Source organism: Loxodonta africana, chromosome 25, assembly GCF_030014295.1.
Source record: "Loxodonta africana isolate mLoxAfr1 chromosome 25, mLoxAfr1.hap2, whole genome shotgun sequence".
In the NCBI taxonomy this organism is placed as follows: domain Eukaryota; kingdom Metazoa; phylum Chordata; class Mammalia; order Proboscidea; family Elephantidae; genus Loxodonta; species Loxodonta africana.
Genome location: NC_087366.1, coordinates 50,852,642 through 50,870,142, shown reverse-complemented (window position 1 = coordinate 50,870,142; position 17,501 = coordinate 50,852,642). Strand labels below are relative to the sequence as shown.

The 17,501-nt window shown below is 38.4% G+C and overlaps 1 protein-coding gene across 1 annotated transcript in view; it reads left to right on the top strand.

Moving 5' to 3' along the window:
- Nucleotides 1-17,501, top strand: part of DNAH14 (dynein axonemal heavy chain 14) — a 362,094-nt gene that overhangs the window by 323,166 nt on the left and 21,427 nt on the right. The window contains exons 75-76 of the mRNA XM_064276952.1: nt 1,465-1,567; nt 7,318-7,545. Of these exons, the coding sequence (XP_064133022.1) occupies nt 1,465-1,567; nt 7,318-7,545 (331 nt within the window). The remainder of the gene's footprint in view (nt 1-1,464; nt 1,568-7,317; nt 7,546-17,501) is intronic.

Sequence of the window (17,501 nt, the reverse complement as noted above, 5' to 3'; positions counted from 1 at the left end):
TGGAGTATTCTGTAAATATCTGTTAGGTCTAATTGGTTTATAGAGTCATTTAAGTCCTCTATTTCCTTATCGATCTTCTTTCTAGATGTTCTGTCCATTATTGAATGTGGTGTGTTGAAGTCTCCAGCTGTGGTTGTGGAGTTGTCTATTTCACCCTTCAATTCTGTCAGTGTTTGCTACATATATTTTGGGGCTCTGATGTTAGATGCATATATATTTAAAATTGTTATATCTTCTTGATTAATTGACCTTTTTATCATTATATAATGTATTATTTTTCTCTTACAGCAGATCTTGATGTAAAGTCAAGGTATTAAAATTACCACCCCACCTCTCTTTTGGTTACTATTTGCATGGAATATTTTTTCCATGCTTTCACTGTCAACCTATTGTATCCTTGGATCTAAGATATATCTCTTGTAGATAGCACATAGTTGGATCTTTTTTTTTTTAATTCATTCTGCCACTCTCTGCCTCTTTATTGGTGCGTTTAGTCCATTTACAGTCAGTGTTATTACCAATAAGAAATTACTTGTGCCATTTTGTTATTTGTGTGTGTGTGTATCCTAGAATACTCTGCATGAGTGGGGTCACCATGAGTTGGAATTGACTTAATGGCAACTAACAAAATCAACACTGAATACCTTCTTTATTCATTATTTCCTCTAGTACTTCCAGCTTTTATGGGGTTTTTTTGTTTTTGTTTTTTTGTAGTGAGCCATTCTCGTTCTCATCTCCTTTACTTTTTTTGGAATTTTTAGGTGTTTTCTTTCCGGTTACCATGTGATTTAACTTTGTCTTTTAATTAGAGTGATATCTGCCAGGTTTCTCCACTCTAAAATTTCTATTTTTCCCTTTCTAATTAATCAGTAAGTTGTGGAGAGATACTTTCAGACCATGTATATGTCTCAAACTTTCATCCACTTGTTTGATAATTTCCGACTAAATTGTTACTGTGTTATTTTCCAAATGGTGGTTTTCTACCTCCACCATTCCTTCTGCATTTATTAAATGATATTCTTCTGTAAGAAAGATCTTTTCCTTCTCTCTCATTTATTTATTCACTAATTTACTTATATCAGTATGGACTCATGGATTCCTATTTTATTAAATAGATTGTAATCTGTTACTATCATCATTTTTTTTGACACTCAGTTGTCCCAGATTTGGCCAATGGAACTCTTAATCTTGTTCTTAATTTGTAAGTTTGTCCAGTTTTTTTCACAATAAGCATATATTGCTTTTGTGCTTAGGGGAAGGAAATCTACTTTTCAAAAATGGGAATTGATGGGTCATATTCTTTTGCAATGTAAAGCTGTTATGGTAATCTGATAAGATTTTTTATTATTATAATGAGTTATAAGGTCATGCTAAATGTTGAAACACTATGATTCTAAGAATATGCTATTGTTTAAATTTTTCACGCCAAAATATTTATTTATTTATTTGTTTTTTACTTTGCAGATTTAGTAGTCCAAATGTCAAAATAGACCCTGAGTTTAGATTATGGTTAAGCTCAAAATCAGACAGTTCTTTCCCAGTTCCTATTCTTCGAAAGAGTTTAAAGGTAAGGACAAATATAATAGATTTTAGTATTAACTGAAGAACTTTTTTTGAATATTAATCACCTTGGATTCATAATTCTGAATTAAAAAGAAACTGCTAATTTTGCTATGCAAAATGTCTGCTCTTTGCTCAGCCCTGTACTAGGGACCAGAAAGGATGCTTAAGTAGCAGAAAAGATTCCTGTTTTCAAGTAATTCACAGTTTAGATGTTTGTTTTTTCATACAAGGACACTAAACACTAGGCTTCTGAAATTGTTGTAAACCAGAATACATAATATATGTCCTTTTCCTGCGATTTGCTTCTACAGTTTTTTCCTGTTTCGGATCCCCTTAACCATTTCATAGTTCATTAATTCTCTGGAGGGGGGCTGGCAGAAATCAGGTTGAAACTATTGACTAAAAAGCCTGAATTTAGGGTTATCTGTGATTTCCACCCATATCCACGACTGAGGTTGAATAAATTTTAAGAGTTGGTTAATTCTGCTGAACAAGGGTCTGGATGACCAAAAGATCAAATCTTAATAGCAAAGAAAACTGACGAATGGCACCAGCAGAGTGCTGTGCGCAGACAGGTCCACACAGCCACTCTTCCAACTTTAACATAACAGAACTGAGATGGGGATGGAGGAAATCAGGGAGGATGGGCACTTTTCTGACAGTGTCCCAATCCACCCTGAGGAGAAATCAGATTCACTCATGGGAAATAAAGAAACTGCTTCCTGTCATACCTCTCCCCAGCTCTTCCCAGTCTGCTGATTATACATTTACCCAAGTGGACAATACTAAGCTGCTTCCCAACAACGCTGCTCCTAGAAAAGACAGAACACAAATTGGGGAAATCCACAACTCTTAGTCTGAGATTCAGGATTGTCACAGATATAATTCTGGTAAATTATGATCTCAAACATCCTCCTATTTCTGGCCAGGAATGGGGGGTCTGGAAGGTAGAGGTGATGGGGACAGAAGAATAGGTGGCAGAGAGGGATAGAGTTTAAAAGAACATGTCATCTTAAGAGGTTCATTACTATAAGTCCACCTTAAGTCTCCATCAGTGTAAGCATTTTTAACATAGTTGTAATCAGTGCGTACGTACATTAGGAGATTTTCACATCTGACGATTTATCTGTACAGACAGAGAAGATGATTTTCATAATAAAGAAGAGCATCTACAAATAATTAAGAAAAACATTAACGCTGCCTTAAAAAATTGGCAAAGGACACAAATCAATAAGCATATAAAGAAAAAAATTAGCCTCTAGGTATCAAAGAAAAGCAAATCAAAAGAATGAGATACTTTTGATAGCCCATCAAATTGGCAAAGATTGCTTTAAAAACAGCTATGATATAGTTAGTGCTCTTAAGAGTACTATGAGTCACAATTGATTCAATGGCAACAAGTTTGATTTTGGGTTAAGACTACTATGAAATAATCCAACGTAATGCTGACAAGGCAAAATTTTTTCTGGAAGATAATTTTGCAATATATATAGAGTCTTAAATTTTTCATGCAATTTGTTTCAGTGACCCACTTAGAGACCCATCCTAAGAAAATAATCAAGGATGAGATCGGTAATCATCCCAACATTACTCATAGCAATAAAAAGATGTACCATATTTTTACACAAATAACACACACCTTCTATGTTTGTTTGTCAACTGCACCCTCCTCCCTCAAGGTATTTTTGTAATCATGCTATGCTAATTTTTTTACAGCAACATGTAAAAAAAAAACTGGCATAGCAACACTTACGAAGATTGACAAACGTAGAAGGTGTGCACCATTTGCATAAAGATATAAGAAATAATTTATGTTCAGCAACCAGAAAAAGACAAATAAATTATGGTATATTTATATAATGAAATAGTATGCTGCCACTAAAATTTTTTAAAGACTATTTAATATGCCAGAACTTATTGTATGGAGCAGAGGAAATGTTCAGAGGGAAATTTATAGTCGTAAATGCTTATAATAAAAAAGAAGAAAGATCTTAAATCAATAACCTAACTTTACAACTTGAGAAACAAGAAGAAGAGCAAACTGAGCCCAAAACTACCAGAAAGAAGGAAATAACAAAGATCAGAGCAGAGATAAATGAAACAGCAAACAGAAAATAGAATCAACAAGACCAGAAGCTGTTTTTTTTTTAAAGATCAATAGAACTGACAAACCTTTAGCTAGACTGACAAAAAGAGAGAGGAACTGAAAATGTCTAAAATTAGAAATGAAAGTGGGAACATTAAAACCGACCCTACAGAAATAAAAAGAATCGTAAGAAAATACTGTGAAAATTTGTACACTAACAAATTAGATTACTAGGATAAAATGGACAAATTCCTAGAAACACATAAACTCCTTATATTGACTCAAGAAAAAATAGAAGGTCTCAACCAACTCATAACAAGTGAAGAAATTGAATTAGCGTTCAAAAACCTCCTAACAAAGAAAAGTCCTGAACCAGATGGCTTCACTGGGGATTTCTACAAAACATTTACCGAAGTGACTCCAATCCTACTTAAATTTTCCAAAAAAATAGAAGAGGAGGGAACAGCTGCTAATACATTCTATGAGGCTAACATCACCCTGATACCAAAGCCAGGCAAAGACACCATAAGATAAGAAAACTACAGGCCAATATCCCTGATGAATATAGATATAAAAATTCCTCAACAAGACACTAGCAAACCCAATCCAAAAGTATATTAAAAGGATTATATACCATGACCAAGTGGGATTTACCCAATTTAATCCAGTGACCCACTTCTAGAGACCTATCTTAAGAAAATAATCAAGGATGAGATCGGTAATCATCCCAACATTATTCATAGGAATAAAAAGATGTACCATTATTTTTATGCAAATGACACACACCTTCATTAACATTAGAAAATAACCAGTATAATACGCAACATTAACAGAACAAAAGCACCACGTGATCACCTCAGTTGGCACAGGATAGGCATTTGACAAAATTCATCACCTTCTGATGATTAAAATACTCAACAAAGTAGGAATAGAAGGGGAATTCCTCGATATGATAAAAGGGATTTATTAGAAATTCACAGCTACCATCATACTCAATGAAGAAAGCCTGAGAGCTTTCCCCTTAATTTCAGCAACGAGGCCATTGTTGACCGTTGTTGAAGGTGAATGATGGATACGTGGAGTCAGTTATATGACTCTCTCTCTCGAGTATGTTAGAAAATTTTTATAATAAAAAGTAAGCCCCCAAAAAATCTATTCATATTTTTAACAAGATCAACTGCCAGAGTGAATAAATCTCTGTCTTCCTTACAAATATGACTCAGACATAATCTTCCTGCATTAAGGAAAAAGGGAAGGGAAGGGGGAACCACTGATATGGCATGAACCTGCTTTGTGAATTTAATAAAATTAATTTTCACATCAGATGTAAGGAACTTTCTCTTGCTACCAAAAAACCAAAACATCAAGTCAATTCCAACTCATAGTGACCCTATAGGACAGAGTGGAACCGCCCCATAGAGTTTCCAAGGAGCGTCTGGTGGATTTGACTGCCGACCCTTTGATGAGCAGCTGTAGCACTTAATCAGTACACCACCAGGGTTTCCTTCTTTTGCTTAAAAAAACCCAAAAACTCTGCCATCCAGTCAACTCCAACTCAAGCAACCCTATAAGACAGAGTAGAACTGCCCCGTAAAGTTTCCAAGGAGCACATGGTGAATTTGAACTGCCAACCTTTTTTGGTGAGCAGAGGTAGCTCTTAACCACTACACCACCGGGGTTTCCTCTTTTGCTGAGGCAATACTAATTTTGCACATATTAATTCTTACCCTCTCTCTCCCTCACATTTCTCTCTCTCTCTCTCTTCCCCTTCAGATATAGTTCCTTATAGGATGGGCAGATGTCCATATTTAGAAACATGAGCAAGAATTCTGGGAAGAATAAGTCATAATAGTCAGGATACAATGCTCCATGAATATTTTCTCATTTCTGCACAATCTGGGATTTCTGAGCAAAGACTACTAACAACCTGGATTAAAGGATGCTGGAATGGTAAACATGCCTTGAAAGACAGAGAATAGCTCCTCTTTCATGCACTTTTCAGAGCAATTTGCTCACATTAAGGCTGATAGACCTAGAAAAGCTTGTCTTCAATCTCCTGGAGCCACTTGCTTACATACTAAGGGTAATAAAACCCGAAGTCATTTGCACACACTGCAGGGGTTATAAAAACATAGAAACGTTCCACTTCTCTTCCCAGAGATTTGTTTACATTCCAGAGCTGAAGTCTCTCTCTGTGTCTCTCGAGGGGAAGAGGGTAGGTATGCCATTCTATATGAGCTCCAATTTTCCTAATTTCAAAGTTCCTGTCCTGTGGTACAAGCCCACCATACACCCACAGGTTATTCCGGGCTGTCACTGCATCATCCTGTGAGGAAGTGGAGCGTGGAGAGCCAACACAAGCTGCTCTGCGAGTGAAGTGTCAGTCTGATGCCTGATCCAGAAGTCTGGTGTTCATGTCTATACACACATGCACACACACACATATGCATATATTATATACACACAGTCACACACATGCACATATATATGTATGTATACACACACACACACCTACATACATACTGTGCAAGTAGAGTAAAACTTCAGACCCTTCGCAGTGTCAGACTTGCCAGCCAGTCTCAAAAAAAAACTGCTCCAGTTGGTTGCCTCCCACCTCACCCCCACACCCTTTCTCCCCAGTTCCTCCTCGCACCAATTACCCTAGTTAAGAAGTCAACCAAAAGGTTTTCAGTGCAAGCAAAACAACTTAGTAACACGCCAAGTGAATTGTTTTCCTTTCTAACATCATTGGTAACTAGATACTTTTGTTGGCTCTACCGTCTGGCATCCCTTGTATCTGCGTCCTTGCTGAGGCCATGCAGCCCTGATTCTGTTAAGGCTACTTAGGTGTCATTGATATACAAGCCTAGGAGATATTCTCTGTCTTCAGTAACTGTTTATTGTCAAGGTTTCCAGACTGCTGTGCTTCCAGAACCCAATAGGTAGAGCGATAGATTGACAGATAGCTGCCATCAAGTTGATTCCAACTCATGGCAACCTTGTGTGCAACAAAAGGAAACTGCCCGATCAGGCATCATCCTCACAACCACCAGCGTCTTCCAGTGCTGTGGCTGCTGTGCCAATCCATCTCACTTAGGGTTTCCCTCTACTCCACCAAACACGATGTCCTCCTCCAACGATTGATCCCTCCTGATGATGTGTCCAAAGCAAGTGAGTCAGACAGTGTTCTGTTGTAATCCACAAGGTTTTCATTAGCTAGTTTTCTGAAGTAAATTGCCAGGTCTTTCTTCCTAGTGTCTCTCAGTCTTGATGCTCCCCTGAAACCTGTCCAGCACGGCTGACCCTGCTGGTATTTGAAATACCAGTGGCATAGCTTCCAGTATCATAGCAACGTGCCAGCCACCACAGGACAACACACTGACAGACACAGGTGATAGAACAGGAATGCTTTTAATCACCATGTTATACCTCTCATTTTAAAATATGAATTGGGACAAAAGAAAATCCAGCATAGTCCTTCCTTTTATAAAGGTTGTCAAATGGGAAAAGAATAACTCCAAAAAATTGTTTTTTTTTATTTGCCACCGAATCTTGAGAACAGTTACACTCTTAGCTCGTTCTTAACCAGTGCTAGACAAAGGGGAGTGCACTCGACCCAGCGCTGGCTTCTGTGTTCATGTGCTGCTTTTCTCACGTCTGTTTTCAAGGTTGCAGTGGAATATCCCCAGGGACTGAAAAGTAATTTACTTCAGACGTTCGGACATAGTGGGAGTGGAGAGGTAACAGCGGAGATATTTGAGAATCCTGACTGTGGACCATGGTGGAAAAAAATTGTATTCAATCTGTGTTTTTTCCATGCTGTGATCCATGAAAGAAAAAATTATGGAATATTGGGCTGGAATATTCCTTATGAATTTAGCTCTTCGGACTTGGAGGTAAGTAACAGCAAAAATAAATGACAGTAGGATACAATCTAAGAGCCTACTTACATCCCTACACAAAGACCAAGTGTTTTTGCACGTGCTAAGAGCTCTGTAACAAGGCAATAAGGGATGGTGTTTGAAAGCATGGACTTTGAAGCCAGATTTCCTGGAATCAACCCGCTGTAATAGGCATAGCTGTGCAAGGATTTAATCTGTTTGGAAAAGCTAATTAACCTCTCTCTGGATCTCAGTTTCCTTGGCAAAAAGAGTGGGGGCTGGGAGTCATTTTAAGAGGCAAACTAATCAACGTAAGTAAAGCACTTAGAACATTGCCTGAGATACATTAATCACTATAAAAGTGTTCTTCATTATTACTTTTTCCTTTAAAGCAAGAGAGGTTACATTGACCCATTGTGGGCAGAGGTGGTAGAATAAGTTTAACCGATTAGTCCTTCTTTAGTGTTCTCTATATAAAACTTTCTATTTGTACTTTATCGTGGGGTGTTTTCTTTATTGCTCAAGTGTCTACAGTGGTAGCTACCATGACAGCACCTGCTTGAATTTTTCCCAGGTTAGTTTTCTTGCATTTGTGTTCCCATCGCAGGACGTTGCACCCTTGCTTACTGTTTTGGTCATCTAGTGCTGCTGTAACAGAAATACCACAAGTGGATGGCTTTAACAAACAGAAGTTTATTCTCTCACAGTCCAATGGGCTAGAAGTCCAATTTCAGGGCTCCAGCTCCAGGCGAGGGCTTTCTCTGTCTGTCAGCCCTGGAGGAAGGTCCTAGTCATCAGTCTTCCCTTGGTCTGGGAGCTTCTCTGCACAGAGACCCCAGGTCAAAGTACGCTCTCTGCTCCCAGCGCTGCTTTCTTGGTGGTATGAGGACCCCTGTCTCCCTACTCGCTTCCCTATTTTATATCTCAAAAGAGATTGGTTTAAGACAGTATCTAATCTCGTAGATCTCATCAATGTAACTGCCGATAATCCATCAGAGTGATAGAATTTATAACACGTAGGAAAAATCTCATCAAATGACAACATGGTAGACAGTCACACAGTACTGGGAATCATGGCCTAACCTAGTTGGCACATATTTTGGGGAGACACAATTCAATTGATGACAATTACCTACTTGTTATTGCAAATACGAAAAGGCTTTCTGAGGAAAATCTTGGTCCTGCCTCTGGGTGTTATGTAGACCCACCCTAGATAGGTCACCTTCTATGGCTTCTACATGTCCTCATTAGGCTTTTCCATGTTCACAAGAGACTGCCATGTTCACTGCAAGCTGAAATGCTGTCAGAGCAGCAGAGTCTATGCTGCCGCACCCAACCAGGAACCTCAGATAAAACAGCTGCATGTGGGCATTTGTCAAGGAATGTGAGCTCAGTGTGAACTTCTTCTCTTCAACCTTACACAAAGCTCAATCAAAAGGCAAGCAATATATGGGGGGAAGTGCTTGTACTATATATCAGACAAATGGTTCATATACTTATTACCTGCAGGTTTCTTAGAAATTAGTAAGAGAGAGAAAAAAAAAAAATACCCCAGTAAGCAGAGGACACGGATAGGCAAGTCACAGCAGAAATACAAAATGGCAATAGTATTATGAAAAATTATTCAACCTCATCAGAAATCAAAGAAATGCTAACTTAAACCACAGATGAATGGCAAACAAAATGTGGTGTACCCACACAACGGAATATTATTCAGCCACGAAAAGGAACAAAGTTCAGATACATACTACCACATGGATGAACCCTGAAAACGTTATGCTAAGTGAAAGAAGCCAGACACAAAAGTCACCTACTGTGTGATTCCACTTATATGAGAAATCTATAATAGGCAAATCCATCAAGACAGAAATCAGATTAGTGGTTGCGAGGGGCTAGGGGCAGAAGAGAATGAAAATAGCTACTTAAATGGGTATGGGTTTTCCTTTTGGGGTGAGGAAAAATATGGAACTAGATAGGGGTAGAGGTTGCACATTTTGAACGTACTAAAATTAATGCCATTGAATTGTATACTTTAAATGGCTAAAAAGGTAAATCTTAAATTGTATTTTACCACAATAAAAAAAAAAAAAGACATTCATGGGGGAAAAAAAAAAACCACAATGAGATACTATCTTTCACTAACACAATGGTTAAAATTAACCCCCCCCAAAAAAAAAATGCAGAGACAGGTGCTATCTTATCCTGCTTTAGGGGATTAAATTGGTACTAACTTTCTGGAAGGCAATTTGGATATATACATAGAGAGACAGTCAGTCCCTGAGTGGTACAAATGGGTAAGCACTCAACTACTAGCCAAAAGGCTGGCAGTTTAAACCCACTCAGAGGCACCTAGGAAAACAGGCCTGGCCATCTGCTTCAGAAAGGCCATACACAGCCTTGAAAGCCCTATGGAGCAGTTCTACTCTGCACACATGGGGTCACCATGAATTGAATCGACTTGATGGCAACTAACAACGATTTTAAAATGGGACTGGTAGTAGTACCATCACCTGAGCCTGTCTATCCCATAGGGGGGATAATGACCAGGATCAGCCCAAACCTGATTCCCATAAGGTAGAGGTCAAACATACCTCCACTCTCCAATTTTTTTATTGATCTGACACCAGCCATCCTCCCCACGGCACTTTCTACTTCTCTGCTGGGTTCGATAATCTGTCGCAATGGCCAAACAGAACCCACAGACCATACTTACAGTTAAGGGGTTTATTAAAGAATTCACAGGTACAGCTCGGGATCAGAATCAACAGGCTACAACTAGGAGCAGGATCAGGAAGCATGTAGACACAGTCCCCCTTCTTCAGTGCAGGCCAGCTCTCTCAGCTCCTCTTGGCCATACAGTCCTCCTCTCAGAACCCCCTACCCTACCACCACCCCGAGGACTGGTCCATTCCAAACCTGTTGCTGGCAGCTCTGCAGCTGGGCGCCATTCGGGCCTTTTGCTGTCTTCAGTGTTACATGGCCCTTGACCCACGTTACAGCAATTTTAGGAGGTTCCTTGCCTCCTCTTCCTCTGCTTCTTTCTCTTCTTTCTTCCTTTTGCTTCTTCTTTCTGCTTCTCTTCCTGCTTTTTTCTGTCCCTAACCTTTGTGCTTGTATCAACACCTCCTTGTCAATTTTGGAAATCCTGGTGGCGTAGTAGTTAAGTGCTACAGCTGCTAACCAAAAGGTTGGCAGTTCAAATCCTTGGAAACTCTGTGGGGCAGTTCTACTCTGTCCTGTAGGGTCGCTATGAGTCAGAATTGACGGCAATGGTTTTGGTTTTTTTGTGGTTGTCAATTTCAAGGCATGGCCCTCCTATTAGGGCCACAAACTGATCAATCCCCTCTTGGTAGGTCACAGTCACTATGGTAGGCTATAGTCACCTCATTTGCATAGTCTATTGACCAGTCCCTACAAGGTGCATACCTGTGATTGGTAGGCTGCAGCCCAGGACCAGACAAAAAGTAACAAAACCAAGTTGTTTACAACTTACCCAGGAAGTATAAATCAACCTGGACAAAAGTAACAAACCCTCTGAGGTAGAAAACTAGGGCAAAGGTAACTCCTCAGGGTTTAGGGGAAAGATCTGTCAAGCTGTTTTTCTGAAGAACCAAGGTAAAAGGCCACACATTTTGCCACATATATGTCTTTAGAGTTCTTATGATTGATGTAGAAAGAGATAGTCATTTATAGACATTTATAGGATTGATTAATAAAACTGGTTTGTAATAGAGCAAGTATAGCATGATCCCATTTCTGCACATATATTCACACTGAATTTTAGTGTTTATTAAACCGTCTGCAAGAAAAATGGATGATGGGATTATGGATGGCTAGATGTTAGCAAGACGCTTTGTCATGCAAAGAGCTTGGGCGAATGCCAGCAGCGGCATCTGGTGCAGGCTAGAATTCACGGGGTGCTGCTCTCCATCTGGCGTCTTGCAGAGAGGTTTGCTTAAGCCAGAAGCAACTGGATACACCATGGCACTGAAGTTTAGAAAACTGCCCTTCAGCTCCTTGGTCCTCCCTTTTTATGTGAGAGCAGCCTTGCCAGTGGCAGAGAAATAAGGCTGCCGGGTTACCAAGCTGTTTGAGTTCGGTGCCCAGTGTTCAGGGAGTTGTCTAGAAATTCCAACTGTTAGCACCTTAGAACTTAGTGGGAAATAGAATTTATGCACAATCCCTCTTATTAGGGAAGTGGGAATCACTGGTCTAATGGGAAGATGAGTTTGGACACAGCCTCTCCTACTAGGGGGAGCCCTCAATCCCAGCTAGCTAGCTCATTGCCAGGCAACTTGGAGATAGCCTCATCAGAGCACTGGCACTCTGACTGCCATCTACTAGCCCACGGGGCTACGTCTGCACATAGCCATCTATGTGTCTTCCTCCAGATGCAGGATTACCACCACTGAAAGCTCCCCAACACCTGGACCTGTGGCCCAACAACAAGACCAAGAAAAATAACAACACATCTAATGAAAGAGATTCAGCAGAGGCAAAACACAAGAAATAGACCAGAAATAGACACATGACTTGAAGAAAAATTATGAGCCCTTAAGGATATAAAAAGTCATGCACACACATATTTCACACATATCATTTTTTTTAATGAGCACATATCAAAGATTTATTTAACTCATTAATGAGAGAACCAGCAAGTCGGTAAAACTGGTCCAAAAAGTATAGAGCAGAGGTATTTATAGACACCGAAAGAAATAATAGTGAAATAGGGTTGCTGACTTATGTACGAAGCTGGCAAATTCTCTACAGGCGATAGAACTGCAACCTTTGTGTTGTAACCTTATTTACCTGAGAGAAACCACTTCCATCTCCACAGAACAAAATTTATTTGCGTTGTTCTCAAAAAAGAATAATTTGCATGTCTATCCATTTCCTAATAAATAATCATCTACTCTTACAAAAATGCACTAATCTTTAGTAAATAGTAAATCAACACGAAGGTGGATGGATACTCCTGGACTGTTTGGTAACCCTTAAACGAGCATGTTAGACAACATTGCAGCATGACATTGAAATGACTTATGGTCATCATTTTACCTATTTCCAAATTTTGGAGGTTTTTTTTTCCTTAGTAGCCACTTCGGTAATTACAAATAATCTCCAAAAATTATTCCTTATCACAAAAATAGGCAGGTATCGTTGTATTTGGGCCTGAACCATTTACATGTAAAGTAAGAGGTGTTCGTTGGTTTACAGGCTCCATATAGCATGGTAACACATCAGGAGCTGTATATACACACTAAGATTTTTTAATTAAAAAAAAAAAAAAATGAGATAGATGAACTAAAGGGAAAACCAGTCATGGTTGAGACTTAACTCAGTGGCTAGCAAAATCAAATAGAAGAAATAACCCAGACCATACACAGAAAGTTACCAAAAAAATGAAAATCCTGGGGCAAAAATTTAGCAGATAATTGAACGGAATCCTAGCATTCAAATAATATGAATTCCTGAAGAGAAAATGGAATAGATGGAGAAAAGTAAAATAAAAGAAAGTTCTTTTATTTTCCCTGAATTGATAAAAGATCTGAGGGTTTTTGTTTTTAGTACACTTTATTTTTCAGAGCAGTTTTAGGTGACAGAAAAGTCGCACAGAAAGTTCAGAGAGTCCTTTCTATCCCATCTCCCCTCTGCAGGCAGTTTCTCCCATTTATTAACATATTGCATTAGTGTGGTACGTTTGTTACAGTTAGTGAACCAATACTGATACCTTACTATCAAATGAAGTCCGTTGTTTTAGATGCTTGCGTCGTCCAGTTCTGTGGATTTTGCAGGAAGCATAATGTCAGGTATCTGCCATTTTAGTATCACACAGAATAGTTTTGCTGCTCTTAAAATGCCCTGTGCCTCACCTATTCATTCTTCCCCCCTCCTCCCGAGCCCCTGGCAACCACTGATCTTTTTGCTGCCTCTATAGTTTTGCCTTTTCCAGAATGTCATATAGTTGGAATCTTCCAGTATCTAGCCTTTTCAGCCTGGCTTCTTTCACTTAGCAACATGCATTTAAGGCTCTTCCATGTCTTTTCATGACTTGATAGCTCATTTTTTTAATCTCTGGGTAATACTCCATTGTATGGATGTACCACAGTTTATCCATTCACCTGTTGAAGGATTTCTTGATTGCCTCCAGTTTTTCACAATTATGAATAAAGCTGCTATAAACATTTGAATGCAGGTTTCATGTGGAGATGTTTTCATTTCGTTTGGATAAAAACAAGGAGCTTACTTGTTGGACTGTATTTTAAGCCTATACTTAGTTTTGTAAGAAACTGCCAAACTGTCTTCCAAAGGGCCTGTACCATATTGCATTCTCATCAGCAGTAAATGAGAGTTCCTGTTGCTCCATATCCTCGCCAGCATTTGGTGATGTCAGTGTTTTGGATGGTGGCACAGTGGTTAAGCGCTCAGCTGCTAACAGGTCAGCGGTTTGAATTCAACAGCCACTCCGCAGGAGAAAGATGTGGCAGTCTGCTTCCATAAAGATTTACAGCCTTGGAAACCCTTGGGGCAGTTCTGCTCTGTCCTCTAGAGTCCGCTCTGAGTTGGCATTCGACTCTTCAGCAATGGGTTTGGATTTTTTTTTTTTTTCTGGTATCAAGAGATAACAGGGAATATCATTCTAAATAGGAAAACACTGAAATCGTTTCAAATGAAATTAAGAATCAAACAAGGATGTCCATTATCACTGTCATCATTCAACACTGTCTTGGAAGAGCTAGTAAATTCAATAAGATAAGGAAACTACATAATTCATATTAACACTATAAAAAAGAATAAAAAGAGAGAAATGTACCTTTTGTTGACAACATAATTGTATATCCGGAAAACCTGAGAGACCAGTAAGAGGGAAAACCTTTTGGAAGTAGAGAATCTGGTAAAATGCCTGGATAAAAAAAAAAAAAAGAACCTTATAAATTAAGGGGCAGGAAAGAGGAGTGACATTTACTGGGAGCTTAAAATGTTCTGATCACTTTATATGGATTATTTAATTCTCATAACAACCCTATGAAGTAAGTACACCAATTGACCTCATTTTACAGATAGCAAAATAGAAGCATAGGACACCTTAAAAACTTCCCTACGTTACACAGATGACAAGCAACAGTCAGACTCCATAGCTCATTCTAGACCCTTAACTTCTCTGAATAAATACATTCCATGTTATTAGATAGGAAGACTTAATACCAGAAACTATCAATTCTTCCAAAATTAATAATCAAATATAATGCAGTTCTACTTAGAATCCTACTAGGGAAGGTTTTTAACTGATAAAATAATCCTAAATTTTATATGGAAGAAGAGATGTTGAAAACTAAGCTAGAAACACACAATAAAAGAAAAATGTTGAAGGGGACTTTTCTTCACCAGCTATCAAAGCATACTAAAAATCCACTATATTAAAATTAATATTGCATTGCTAGAGATGTAGACAGGAAATCAGTGGGATATAATAGAGAGTTTGGAAACATATCCAAGTTTTTATGAAATTTTAATCTTTTATACAGATAGTATTCCAGTTTAGTAAAAAGGGATTTTTTTTTTTTTTTAATGAAATGATACTGGCATAACTGACCATCCAGCTGGAAGAAAATAACTTTGGTCCTTTGTGCTATACCATATACAAAATAAATCCTAGAGTAGAGTAAGTGTTAAATGTATTACAAAACAATACAAATCTTCTAAAAAATAATCTAGGAGATTAGATATACAATCTTGGAGTTGGAGACAGTTTAACCAAAATTGGAAACCAGAACCATAAAAGATAGTCATATTTCACTATAAAAAAAAAAAAAACTTTTATATGGCATATAATGCTAAAATCAAGTCAGTAGACAAATAAATTTAGAATAAAATTTGTAATGCAGATAACTGAGAAAGAGCTAATATCTATAACATAAAAGGATTCTTACATGTTAACATAGAAAAAGATAAACAATCCAAAGGAAATATAGACAATGTACAGGATATCCAATCTAAATGGCCAGTATACATAAGAAAAGATGCTCAAAGTAACCAGTGCAAGGTGAAATACAAATTAAATTAACAATGATGAGTCACAAGAGTTAAATTAAATAGACCAATTAAATAAATTAAATAGACCAATATGTCCTATTATTACCAAGGATAAGAGAACAGTAAAGAACGCTTTCACACTTTAGAATCCTTTGCACATGGTCATTAAAGGAAATACTCACTGTTAGGTGCCATGGAATCAGCTCCAACTCAAAGTGACCTTATGTACCATGTATAACAGAACAAAATATTGTCCAGTCCTTCTCCATCCTTACAATCTCTGCTGTTTCAATCCACTCTGTCAGTCCATCTCATTGAGGGTCTCCACTGACACTCTGCTTACCAAGCATGATGTTCTTCTCAGGCGCTTGGTCCCTCCTGCTGACATGTCCAAAGCAAGCGAGACAAAATCCTGCCATCCTCACTTCTAAGAAGCATTCTAGCTGTACTTCCTCCAAAACAGATTTGTTTGTTCTTCTCGCAGTCCAGAGTATATTCAATATTGTTGGTTAGTCAACACCACAATTCGAATGCATCAATTCTTCTTCAGTCTTACTTTCTTATTGTCCATCCTTTGCCTGCATATGGGATGATTGAAAATACCATCACTTGGATCAGGTGCACTTCAGTCATCAAAGTGGTATCTTTGCCGCAGACTTCCCCAGTGCAGTGCATTGTTTGATTTCCTGACTGCTCCTTCCATGGGCACTGGTCGTTGATCCAAGTAGAATGAAATACTTGACAACTTCAATTTCTTCACCGCTTACCATGATATTGTTTATGGGACCAGTTGTGAGGATTTTTGTTTTCTTCACATTCAGGTATAATCCATACTGAAGGCTGTAGTCTTTTACCTTTATCAGTAAATGGTTCAAGTTGTCTCCATTCTGGGCAAACAAGGTTTTGTCATCAGTATAATGGGTCTTCCTCCAATCCTGACGTAGCGTTGTTATTCATATAGTCCAACTTCTCAAATTATTTGCTCAGCATACAGATTGAATAAGTTAAGGTGAAAGGATACAAACTTGCACACACATTTCTAATTTTAAACCATGCAATATCCCTTTGTTCTGTTAGAAAGACTGCTTCTTGAAGTATGTACAGGTTCCAGGTAAGTACAGTTAAGTGTTCTGGAATTCCCATTCTTTGTAATGTTATCCGTAATTTATTATGATCACAAAGTCTAATTTTTTTATGTAGCCAATAAAACACAAGTAAACATCTCTCTGGTATTCTCTGCTTTCAGCCAAGAGCCATCTGACATCAGCAATGATATCCCTTGTTCCATGTCCTCTTCTGAATAGGGTTGAACTTCTGGCAGTTCCCTGTCAATGTATGGCTACAGCCATTTTTGAAATATTTTCAGCAAAATTTTGCTAGCCTGTGGTATTAATGATTATTCAATAGTTGTCACATTCCATTTGATTGCCTTTCTTTGGAATGGGCATGAATATGGATCTCTTCCAGCTGATTGGCCAGGTAACTGTCTTCCAAATTTTTTTACATAGACGAGTAAATGCCTCCAGGGTTGCATGCACTGTTGAAGTAACTCAATTGGTATTCCATCAGCTCCCGGAGCCTTGTTTTTTGCCAACGCCTTCAGTGCAGCTTGAACTTCTTCCTTCAGTATCAGCTGTTCCTGATCATACACTACCCCCTGAAAAGGCTGAATGTCAACCAGTCCTTCGGGCACAGTGACTATGTATTCCTTCATCTTCTTTTCATGCTCTCTGCATCATTCAATTTTTTGCTTATTTGAATCCTTCAATAATGTAACTTGAGGCTTGAATTTTCTCTTCAGTTTTTTCAGCCTGAGAAATGTTGAGCGTGTTCTTTCCCTTTGATTTTCTATCTCCAGGTCTTTGTAGGTTTCATTATAATATTTTACCTTGTCTTCTCAAGCCACCCTTTGAAATCTTCTGTTCAGCTCTTTTTAC